General features: G+C 37.7%; 1 protein-coding gene across 1 annotated transcript; it reads left to right on the top strand.

Moving 5' to 3' along the window:
• The first annotated feature begins 10,681 nt into the window (after window positions 1–10,681).
• Window positions 10,682–11,641, top strand: LOC140791414 (uncharacterized protein At3g28850-like). The gene has a single exon (XM_073141974.1). The coding sequence runs from the start codon at window positions 10,825–10,827 to the stop codon at window positions 11,413–11,415; it is 591 nt and encodes a 196-aa protein (XP_072998075.1). The 5' UTR covers window positions 10,682–10,824; the 3' UTR covers window positions 11,416–11,641.
• Window positions 11,642–12,687: the final 1,046 nt, after the last annotated feature.

Raw genomic sequence — 12,687 nt, 5'->3', positions numbered from 1 at the left:
TCGATGATGCACATGACTTGAAGTATATATACTAGGCGATTTAGTATATTAGTTGAAACTTAGTGAGACCTAGGTATCTATGTATTTAAGGAGATTTGCCATTTGTTTAGCTCATATTTAGCGTTTGGACTCTCGAATAACATAAAAAAATACTTGTGAGTGGGACCAACCAATTTTAGTAAAATTTATATGTACGTCTCCTGCGACCAAATGATGTCATAGAGTCGACTCTAACCTTAAGCAATTATTATGGAGGAAATTACCTAGTGGTTTGGTGGCTTGGCTCAATAACTTGTCTTGGCACGGTTGATGACTCAGGAGTGCGATAGCTTAGAGAAGTAGCTTGACAATGTTTGGAGTAATAGTTCGGCAACGCATACAACTTGAAGCCTAGTCTAAGTAACTTAGTATGTTAGACCAAAAGCTTAGTGGGGCATAAATCTTTTATACCTAAAGATAGTTAGTTTTTTGTCAAGCTCATATCTAGCATTCAAGCTCTTGAATGATAAAAAAAAAAATTTGTGACCTAGGACCACCCAACTTTGAAGTTGGGAGGGTACCCACTAGTGAGCGAGGAGATCACAACTTCAAGTTCAATTCAAAACAAATTTATTATGAGCAAAAGTTTTTTATTGGTGGTTTAGCTTGGCTTGGCGACTCGGTTCAATTCAATGATTTAGCGGTGTGTTGGCTTAGTAAGCAGCTCGACAACATTTAGCTAAAAGCAATGGCTTGGCGGCCGGCTTAACAATTAAGAGCTTAAATTGATGACTTTGTATATTACCTAAAAACTTAGTGAGACTTAATGCCTTTGTATCAGTAGAGGGTTGGCCCTTTGTTTAGTCGATATGTAGTCTTCGAGCTCTTGAATTGTCAAAAAATACTTATGACCTGGGATTCCTTGGAGCTGCCAATTGCGCATCATTCACCCTCACCGCTTGATGTCAACCCTGATGGTAGGTGATCTAGCTGTTAGCTTGGTTGTCGGATCAACTTATTGACGGGGGTGGCTTGGATTTGGCATTTGGTATTGACTCAATATTGCTGGGGGATGCCAACTGCTAAGACTGTTGGATCTTAAGATCACATCCCAAAGGGAAACCAAAGACAAAGTCTATTTATGATTTCATCCTACCTTCAACTATTATTACCTAATTTATTAGATCATAACCTAGACTGTGTCTGAAACACCCAAACCTCCAAATACACGTGTAAATTGCGTGAGTAAATCCTCCCACGCGGTACATCACATGACCTGTCAGTACAAGGATTTCACAAGGCACACAACAGCATAATTTCACCATAAATAACTCAACTAAAGGAGTCCGGATACAAGTTCCACAGGCCACAACAAGCCTTCCAAATATACATCCAAAATACTATGTTAAAGTCCAAAAAAATACAACGTCATCATCATACCCTCGCAGGGGCTTAATACAACTAACATACTTACTAAAAAGAAAGAAAACGGCTACTTCTCGCTACCCGCACCTGCGTCCCCTAGCTCTGAAATAATACCACCACGAGGGGTGAGCTTACACGAAAGAAATCACGAATATCCAAGACCTCTTTAAAGTCTGCTGTGGCTACCATGGCTACCTTTCCATGTATGGCATGTTCACTGCATAGGTGACGAAAGTCGGATCCATAGAATCTAAAATAATGACATCACATGTGTATATCCAATATATGCTTATATTTGCTAATGATAACGACATGCTTATTGAAATGACTTACCATAATTTACTAAGTCAATGCAATTGATAAAGATTACCAATCACTATCCTGGAATCTGCTAGTTCCTAAACATATTATGATAAGTTCACACAAATATAAAGCTTGAGACAATCTCTTATTCGTGCACATCTCAATCATAGGCTTTACATGTTATGCATAGCAATAAAATAGCAGTTTAGTCACCTCATGTCTACCAAAGCAATAATCATACTCATCCTCGCTCACCGAGCTATTCACCACACAGGATAAATACTCTTAAGAAACAATCATCCATCATCTCATACATCGAGGGGAGATATATACACATCTAGCGATAATGTCACCTACACGTGTATGGCGACACTACATGTGACCGGTTGTCTGTGGCCATCAGACTCAGGACCCCAGTCGTAAGCCCATATCTCACTCTCTCTAAATCATCACCGCCCTCGGCGGGAGAATCGAGAGCCCTCGGCTCATCAACAGACGCCCTAACCCTGCGTCGTCGGGTACCGCTAGAGTTATATCCCCGCCTCACAATTATGTTCTTCTATCATCATAATCTAGTCCTAACTATGCAGTATAACTACCTGAATGCCACACAGGCTTCCCGACCTCAGGTGTAGGCCGCTAATAGTATAGACATATATGATACACTCTACCCTTAACCCTGGGCTGAGTGAGTAGGGGTACTGCCTAGTCAGAATTCGACTACTAATGATAGGTGGAAGTGGTGCAGTGTTTATGCGTGTATAAAGCATGTTATAGTCATCATGATCATTACATTCCATATTCACAGCAATCATACATCTATGCAATGGTATACCATACAGGACACATGTAAAGCATTATCATACACATTAACATCCTCATGATACTATGATGAACAGGTTATAAATAACTACATATGCAAAAGATATAATAGGGAGTACCAACTGCATGCATTAATACTGACATTTCCTACCGTATCATGACAGGTATAATGACTGTAATTATGTTATTCTAGATTTGTATAACTCTACTCGCCTCGGGGGTCTCCACGGTATGGTAAAACTCGTCAGCTAGTCCGGAATTCCAAAATCTTCCTCACGCGGTGTCAATCCTATTAATTCACGCAATTAAAGTCATATGTAAGATTAGCCAACTAATAGAATCAATTATCTTATTAGCGTAATTATGGTTGGCAATTACATGAGTCAAGGGTCTCCTAGGGCGGGTCTTATGTCATCCTATAATTCACATGATACTAGATCAGGTTAATTAAATCAGGTGCAAAAAAAGTAAACGGGGTTATAGGGTCCAAATGGTCCCCAAAGGGCTGGGCTAGGGGTATTGGGTTAGGCTCAAACCTAACCTAATAGACAATGGGTCAAGGTGGGCTGCAATTGGGCTGACCCACAAGATTGGCCGAAGTGGGCTGGGTCCAACACACCCACCGCAGGCTTGGTTGGTGGGTCGCGGTCCGCAGCCCCACCCAACCCAAGCCTAGTGGGTCGGGGGTCTGGACCGCAGCCCACCAAGTGGCCCGTGGGCTGCGTTGGACCGCAGCCCACCCAGCTCGATGGGTCGCGTTTGACCGCGCAGCCCACCTGGGGAGCCGGTGGGGCCGCGGTATGACCGCAGCCCGCAAAAGAAAACGGGAGGGGGATCACGGGGGGTTAAACAACCCCCCCACCCCCCCTCGGTATTCCCCATCCGAGGGAGGAGACGAAGGGAAGGCGGAGAGGCTGATGGGCTGCGGCGGCGCGGCACGAGGCCGGCGGCGCAGCGCGGGGACGGCGACGGCATGGGTCCGGCACAGCACGAGGCCGAGGAGGGGAAGGAAGAAGGGAAGAAAGGAAGGAGGGGAAGGAAAGCTTACCGGAGGGGGGGGTCGGCGAGCTCGGCAGCTTCGGCGGCTGGCGGCAACCACAAGGGAGAGAGAGGAGAACGGAGGGGCTGCGGTGAGGGAAAGAAGAGATGTGGGAGATGGGGGGAGGGTGGCGTGCACGGCAAAGGAAGGGAAGAAGAAGAAGAAAGGGAAGGGTAGGGTGGCAGGCTGTCGGCACGTGCGTCAGTCAGGTTTTTTTTATTTTTTTATTTTTTTTAAATTGGGGTGTTACAGTGTCACACTTTGTTAACCCTTCAATGGTCGATAAATGCCAAATAAACTCTTCTTTTTAGAGGGAACGGGGAGAAGTTGTAGAAGAGATGGTTTAGGAGTTGAAGCCAAAGAGTTGGTGCGGTGGAAGGAAAGAGGTGGGAGATGGGCACCGACGACTAGGGTTAGATAGAAGAGATAGGGAGCTACAAATGGATAATCATTTATTAATGATTTTTTTTCTAAGATACAAGTCATAAAGCTCTATTTATAGAGATTAAATTAAGAAGTCATAAACAAACTTAACTAAACCAGTCTTTTTTATCTTCTCGGATTAAGGAAATGCCAAATATAAAGTTATAGTTGAGGAAGTCACCGATTTTCTCTAACTAGTTTGATATTATTTGGATGTCTATGGAATATTCTGCAAATATTTTCTTGAAACTGCACAAAGTTAGATTTAGCTAATTAAATAAAATCCTAATTTACTAAAACTTGACGACATAAGCATAATAAACAAGATAACTAGACTCGATCCATCGAGCCTAATATCTTTTGAGGTGATATGATCTAGCTCGAAGTATATCATCATCTATTGGAAACTTCTTATGGAAGATTGCTTAAAAGGGCTAAGTTGCATGCATTACGAATAGGGCCAGATAAAACTATGTCATTTATGGGATCTATAGGGAAAGTGTGGATCACTTATTTTTGCATGCAGGAATGTGGCTGAAGTGTTGAAATAACTAGAGGCTAATGAAGAGAGGTGAGTGAATTTGTAGACCATATTAGCTCGCTTTGGCTATGTATAGACTATGATATGAACCAACATAAGAATGTGGCTTACAAAGTAGCATTAATAGTTTTCACCCTCTGCATGATATAGAACCAAAGAAATACAAAAGTCTTCCACAAGGACGTGGAATACCCAAAGGCTGTGGTTCGCAAAGCATGTCCAACTTGCACAAAGCTATGCCAAGCCGGAAGGAAGGTCACCCAATTCGTCAAAGGCTGCAGTGATCAAATGGAAGCCATATAACCTCGAGTGGGTTAAGTTGAATGTGGACGGGGCTTACTTGAAAGAGAATACCAAGATGGCATTGACGTAGTCCTAAAGGCATCTAATGGGTCGCTTTTTACGATAGCATGGAAGCCAATGCAAGATGAGTCATGCTGAAGGTGGGTCGTCAAACTAGGGCTGAGGTTGGCCAAAGATCATAGTCAGCTAGTAGTTGAGTTAGATTATCTGGAGCTATTTAAGATTCTAAAAAAAGAAGTTGGTAGCCCTTGGTGGCTAAGTAAGGGAGTTGCTGAGTGTTATTCCTTGCTCGGCTCTTTCTAAATTGTTTATGTCGTTCATGTCTTATGGGATAGGAGCTAGATGGTTGATTGGCGGCTAAGCAAGATAAGATTAAGTCTCGATATATTTTATGGGGCCTAGATGACCCCATTCCCTCGGGTTTAGGTAGTATTCTATCTATAGATGTCTTATTCTCCCCCTTGAGGGGACAAGATATCTCGACTTAATTTAATAGCTTAGTGGCGTATTGGTATGAAGGAGCAACTCGGTAGCGCCTCAATTTGGAGTGATGACTTGGTACGATTAGCTAAAATCAATGACTCGATGACACAATGACTTAGATCATAGACTGAATGGCTTTATATGTTGGCTATAAGTCTAGTGAAACCTAAAGTGTCTTTGTATTAAGAAAGTAGCTATTAAATCTACTTGCAAATAAATAGTAATTTCCAACCAACCAAATTAGGGCTCAACCCCACAACATTTTGTTTGAGATTATGCAATTGACCTATTCTGACCTATTTGACCCGTTTAAGTATACGGGTCGAATCGGGTCAACTCGTCAACCCGTCAACCTGTCAACCCGCCAACCCATCAACCTGCCAACCCCACTATATAAATATTAAACTTTTATAACCCTAACTCACATCCTAACCCTCACTGCCTCACACCTTCCCTCTCACCAGCTGCCTCCCACCAACCCTCCTCGTCATCTTCTTCAATTTACATCGGTCATCTCGTTAAAGCTCTTCTCTTTGAGTCAAGTGTTAATGGTGCAAAATATGAACTTGGGAGGAGATTCGTGGTAGTCGATGTAGGCCATCAGCTCGTCGATCGAGAGGGCAGCAATGGCAATGGTGGCGGTGGAGACGGAGGCCTTATCACAGCAGGTGAGGAGAGGAGGAGAGATTTACTTGAAATCATTCTCTCTCACCAGCCGCCTCCCACCTTCTTTGAAATCCCAAAGCCCATCATCTCTTCCTATCCTCCCTCTCGCCGCCACTACAACCTTCTCTTCTCATATCTCCAATGGGCCTCCACCTTCTCACCCTCTTCGAAATCCCAAACTCTTAATCTCCTCCGGTGGGCATCTCGCCTCCACCACCGCCCTTCTCTCCTTAGACTTTTGACGGGCCTTCCACCTTCTTCAAAGTCCCAAGGCTCCTTTTGTCCTCCCTTTCGCAGCCTCGCCTCCACTGTCGCCCTTCTCTCCTCAAATCTTCGATGGATCACCATCCTTGCACGCCTGTGCCATCGTCGCCGCTGTCGATTGATCGATCTATCTCTCCTACTCTCCTAGCCTCGCCGTCTTTGATCTCGTCGTCTCCGATCTCGCCATCTCCGTCTTTGTCTGTCTCGAATTTCCGTCGTGGAGGAGTTCGAATGGATTTGTTATTGTTGTAATTAAAAGAATGGATTTGTGTTAGGATTTGTGGGTTAACGATTTCTATAACTGAGAGTTTATTGTATAATAGATTGTATTTGTATTAGGATTGAATGCATGGTTAATGACTTAATGTTTATACTTCTTATTTTTATGGTGTATAAATTTTGAATTGAAAAGAATATTGGATAATGCATTATTTATATAGGGTAAATTAGTAAATAATTAAATATTACTATATTATTCGGGTCGTGTTAATACGACCTTTTTATTAAACAGGTTACACGGGTCGTATCATATTAACTCGACCCATTTATTAAACGGGTTACACGTGTCATGTTACCCATTTAATAAATGGGTCGTGTTCATGTCTACCAAATGCAACCTATTTAATAATTGGGTTATGTTCGTGTTAGGATGATGTTGACTCAACCCAAACCCGCTTAACCCGACCCAATTGTCACTCATAATTCGGAGGTCATATGAGAAACATATGGATAAAAAAGTAAAATAAATTTTATTTTATTATTTAAATATATTGAATTTAAAGATACATGAAGTTTTAGATAATTAAATATAACCTGCAATATACGTAAAATAATGTCGATCAGAGTTTATATTGGAAATATCTCGATGCTATCGTAGTAGGAAGATGAATGAAGACTTCAAAAATTATTACATTTGTTCTTGTGTTTCCAATCAAACACTAAATTTTTTTTTAGTATATTACCACATCTAATACGGTGATAAGTTAATATTTTATTCCTATCCTAAGTTTTCCATGTCTCCGCCGTAGGGGTGAAAACGGGTCGGATTAACTCCGATCCGACTCGCTATTTGACCCGACTCGGATCGGATTCGGATAAAAATTTCTATCCGATTTGGATATAGATAAATTTTTTGAAAAAACTTCAGATACTAATTCGGATACGGATATCAGATATTCATTTACCCACATATTTTTGAATGATTTACAATTTTTAATTTGCTTATTTAAATAAGAAATATTAATATTATTACTAATAATACGTTATATATTATTTATAGAAATTAATTTTACATATTTGACATACAAAAAATTTATTTGTTGTAGAACTCTTAATATTTTTGTGTTAATTATATCTAAATAAAATATTATAATTCTTTTAAATTTAATTAATATCCGTTTAAGATCCGATCCTCTATCCGAAAATTATTCGTATCCATTTAGTTATGATATAATTTTAAATTTTGCTATTCGTTCAATATTTGTATCCGAATTCGTATTCGGACTAAAAATATAGATGCGAATATAGGTTGAGCGATTCGTATTCGATCCGTTTTCACCCCTACTCAGTAGACATCATCTGTCTCCCAATTGATATTCTTTCCAAACTATGCATTTTAATATATATATATATTAAAAAGGCATATAAAGTAAATACGAGATTTTTGAAGGGTATGTATGCTAAACCAAAAATCAACTTATTTGATTCGAAAATTGTTTAGCTTAAGAAGTTTCGATACGTCTCTTTTTACATTAACATTAACTTGGCCCCAAAGCCAAAATTTTTCCTTTAAACTAATCGTAAGCTTCAATTCAAAGCGACCGCGTCTCTTTCTTTGCTTCACAGACACACTCTCTTACCTTTATTCAAATACGAAATTCAAATATATTGCCATATACTATGGTGATTTTGTGATTAACATCTCTTCCTTTTGAGCTATTTATAATTTGACCCTCCAATGTCTTAAATCACAACAGACTTAGCTTAGAGAGATAATTCTCTTTTCACCCCTGAACTATCACTTTTTTATACAATAACTCCCAAACTTTTTTTTGGTACATAATAGCCTCCTTAAATTTTTTTAGTACAAAATAATCCTCTAATAAAAGGGATAAAGTGAGGTACTGCTGATAATTCAAAGAATTATTATGTATAATATTTTTTTTTCAAGGGTCATTGTGAAAAAAAGTGATAGTTCATGGGAGTGTCAAAAAAATTATGTCTAACTTAAATTAAACTATCTCTAACAAAATGATATCTAAATAAAAATATTCTACTACAAAATCTAACAGATTTTCACTTTAACTCTTAGAATATAGTTGCTTGATGGTATCACCCCCAAAACCTAAAACTTCTTCAGAAAAAAAAAAGAAATTTTTTCAGAGTATTTTAGTAAATTTGGTTAGCTCTACGCGTTAAATAAACCTTAGATGAGTTGAATTATAGAATTATAGACAGAAATGAGGGCCAATTACAAATAACTCAAAAGCTATATGCCAACCAGAAAATCACTAAGATATAGTGTACTACTTAAAAATTTCTGTAATTAAAATAAAAATTAATTACATTTAGACCTTTTTTTTAATGATGTTTAGATCAATAAAATATTTCAAACACTCGTTTGGTTATTTTTTCTATCAATAGATTATTATGTGCGCAATATCTCACTCTCCGGCCTCTGTGGTAGAAAAAACTAAAAAAAATACTAAAATGTTTAAATATAATTATTCCATAAAATAACTCAATTTCTAACTTCCCCATCAACCCTTCTTTTAATATTTATGAAATTTTAAAAAAAAGTATTTATGAAGAAAGTGATGTTTTGGGTCCTTATAAGGTACCAAAATTGTCATTGATAATTATAGGTTTCCTATTTTTTGGGGACAAGACTATAATGCATCAAAAAAGTATTAAGTATTATTTAAAATATAATTATAGTCTTAATCTTGGATAGACAAGAAGTGTTAATCATCAGCTTATTTTGTCAGGAGATAATTACACATATACCCCCTAAATTATTATATATTTATATATAATTTTTTTTAATGACATGTAGACTCTCTTGACTATTGAAATCATCTTACTGTCTGTCTAATTTTTTTAGATTAAGAAAATATCACATGAGTATCACATGGTTAATTTAGATGAAAAATGACCAAATTTCTTTGACTTAGAAGAAAGAAGAAATAAAGAGAGAATAAATTGAGTTTGAAATTTTAGTTTAAGCCGCCGGGGTGGAAGATATTCTATAGGTAGGAGAAATTTATGTAAAAATAGACAATAATATTGGATTTAGATATAATTAACTTTTTTGTTTAAAAAAAAAGCTATCATTTTGAGGTACCATAAGTATAATCTTAATTATAAAAATCCTATTATTTAGCTTATCATGTTATTATGTCATAGAATTATTCCCACATCAGATTAAAAAAAAAACTCTAGCATGGCTGGTTTGGATCTTATTTCATATATAAATCTAATTATCATTTTATTTTTGATGTGATTAAAATTATTTCAATCTCACGTCAAATTCTTTTACCATTTCGTATTAAAAACTATTATTTCGTACCTAAAAACTTGTATTAATTAACTATAAAGTATGCATTACATACCTATAAAATTAAAATTGCACTGCTTATGTAGAGATAAGTATTATGACTATATAAATAAGCATTGTTGTTTTACGTATATGCATTGTTGAAATATGCGCGTAATATAATATATATCTATAAGCAAGCATTGGGTATGTATAATTAAAGTAGCACAACAAAACTCATGTAATTAATGAACATATGTTTTGAGGTAAAAAATTAACTTTAATAAGAAGAATTAATTCTATTTTTATTTTTTAAACTATCACTTTTTTCTATTAGTCATTATAAAATACGGTGATAATTGAATTAATAATATTATTTTAGTGTACTACATTCATCAACTCTAATAACTATTTTAGTCAATTTATATGAGATATCTTCAATTTCTACTTCTCAAATTAAAATAAGAAATAATTTAATTTAAATTTACATATCAAATTAAAATAATTTGTATCATGTTCATATAATATTAACGTAATTTTATTTCAACTTTATATTACGTCAAAATAAATATTATAATATTATCTTAGTTCTTTATATATATATATATATATATATGTATGACATATGTACCTTCTTTAGAGAGAAAAAAGAGATTTCCCTATCTAATAGTAGACTTTTAAGACCACCTGCACTTTGACCTTTACTACTTTTTTCTTTCATTGTTTTACAAATAGATACCTCTCTTTTAGTAGATTTGTGGGAAATCAATTAGGAGGATTTTCATAATAAATAGAAAACCAAAGGTGCAATATGGAAAACAAAACTCCCCAGTTAATTTTTCTTATTCCGATAAAGGCAATTAATACATAACTAGGTAAGCCATTCTCTTCTCTTTACATTAATAAATATATTACTCTTTCTCTTGCATACACAATAAAGCAGAGCTACAATTCTTTTCTGAGTTTCGTCTCCTCGTTCCTTCTTGTTCTCCTCGTCCTCCTCCAAACCCTAATCCCCCAAATCCGGCCTCCTTCCACCTAATGGCTGACGACGGCGGCACCACCACTGCCGCCGCCGGCACCATCCCCAAGAAACCTTACCTCCTTCCCCGTTCTTTCACTTACCACCACCACCATCGCCCCTCCCCGAAACCCACACGCAGCTCCTTCTCCGGCGATCGCGTCGTCCTCTACTTCACCTCCCTCCGCGGCGTTCGACGCACCCACGCTGACTGCTCCACTGTCCGCGCGATCCTCCGCGGCTTCCGTGTCGCCGTCGACGAGCGGGACGTCTCCATGGACGCTTCCTTCCGACGCGAGCTCCAATCGCTTCTCGGGAGCATGGGGAAGCCCTTCTCCCTCCCCCAGCTCTTCGTCGGCTGTCGCTTGGTCGGTGGCGCCGACGAGGTCCGCCGCCTCCACGAGGCCGGCGAGCTTAGGGTTCTGCTCGAGGGGGCCGCGGGGCAGGACCCAGCTTTCGTCTGCGGCGGCTGCGGAGGCGTCCGCTTCGTTCCCTGCAGCGGCTGCGGCGGCAGCCGCAAGGTGTTTGTCGAGGAGGAAGGGAGGATGCGGCGGTGTGAGGAATGCAACGAGAACGGATTGGTACGATGCCCTAACTGCTGCTCTTACTGAACAGGGGTTGATTCTTGATTTGGGTGAGATTTGAGTTGGCTGTTGTGTGATTGATTGGTGAATGGGCAAATAGTTTCTGGTGATTTGAGTGGGAGAGAAGAACTTAGGGTTCTTTCTCCTTTGAAAGTAAAGTGTATGTTGTGATCAGGATGGAGAATAAAGTTGATTGTATAAAAGATACAATAAAACAAAATATATATCAATGTAAATATTGAGTTTAGCCTAATTTTTATTGTGTTACTTCTCCTTTTCCTTTCTTTGATTTGATTTATCGTATCATCTACTGAGGGTATAGTGATGCATTTGATGAAGTAGGAAATGATTTTCCTTGGTTTCTATGATTGAAAGTTTGCCATGAAATTGACTACTACTCTTTGGAGATTTATTTGTGCTCCTTCTCTGTTATCTTAGCAGCAATTTTCAATTTTCCTCCCTGCTTGCTAAACTTATCTTCTATTTAAAAGAATGAGAATGCATTGGTTTGCTGGTTGTTTGTTTTGGTTGTTCATTCTTCTTGTCTGCATGAACTCTACTTATATGCCTCCAGTATGTGGTTTGGAAAACTTATCTATTACCAACTCATCAAGAAAGGAGATTGATTTGAATATAGTCAGGGATAGATGAGTGGCATAGATGGAGATTAAATGCAACAAAAATACCTGAATGATGAAGGATACCTTTAGGTGGTACACAGAATTATCAATCTAGCCATTTTAAGATGAAGTTTTCTAATGACTTATAAAATATATATATATATATATATATATATATATATATATATATATATATATATAGATACAAACACATGTATACATATTACCCTGTTTTTCCCAAGAAGAAAAGTGTTGCATCCTTTGTTCTACTTAATGTTAAATGCAACTTTTGGATAACTTGTATCTATAATGAGTAGTAGTATGTCTTGAAAAATGTTTCTGAACTTTTTGTAGGTTGAGTTTGTTTAATGATTTGATATAAGTCAATAGACATCTGATCTTTCTATTCTTCCTCATAATTTACCTCTTTTGTCATGAGATTTCATTATACTGCTGCAGCATGTGTTGTCAATGTTTTTTTTATTTGATCTTGGATGAACTGTCAGAAGATCTTTTGGTTTTTCTCCTATGTTCTTTTGGTGTTTTGACTGTTTCAGTTAACTTTAATCATGTTTTCTCATTTTGCAATGGATTGTGGATTTTCTATAACTTTGAGAATATTCATTCTTGATCGAATTTACTTCTAGTTTGTTTCATAGCCGACGTGTTGCTATTGTTT

This window comes from Typha latifolia, chromosome 6 (genome assembly GCF_019914945.1).
Source record: "Typha latifolia isolate L0001 chromosome 6, TyphaL0001v2, whole genome shotgun sequence".
NCBI classification, from domain to species: domain Eukaryota; kingdom Viridiplantae; phylum Streptophyta; class Magnoliopsida; order Poales; family Typhaceae; genus Typha; species Typha latifolia.
Note: the sequence above shows the minus strand (reverse complement) of the source record. Positions and strands in the feature narration are given on the sequence as shown.

What these genes read in the sequence shown, in the direction of transcription:
- LOC140791414 (XM_073141974.1), top strand. Translation starts at nt 10,825, where the DNA reads ATGGCTGACGACGGCGGCACCACCACTGCCGCCGCCGGCACCATCCCC.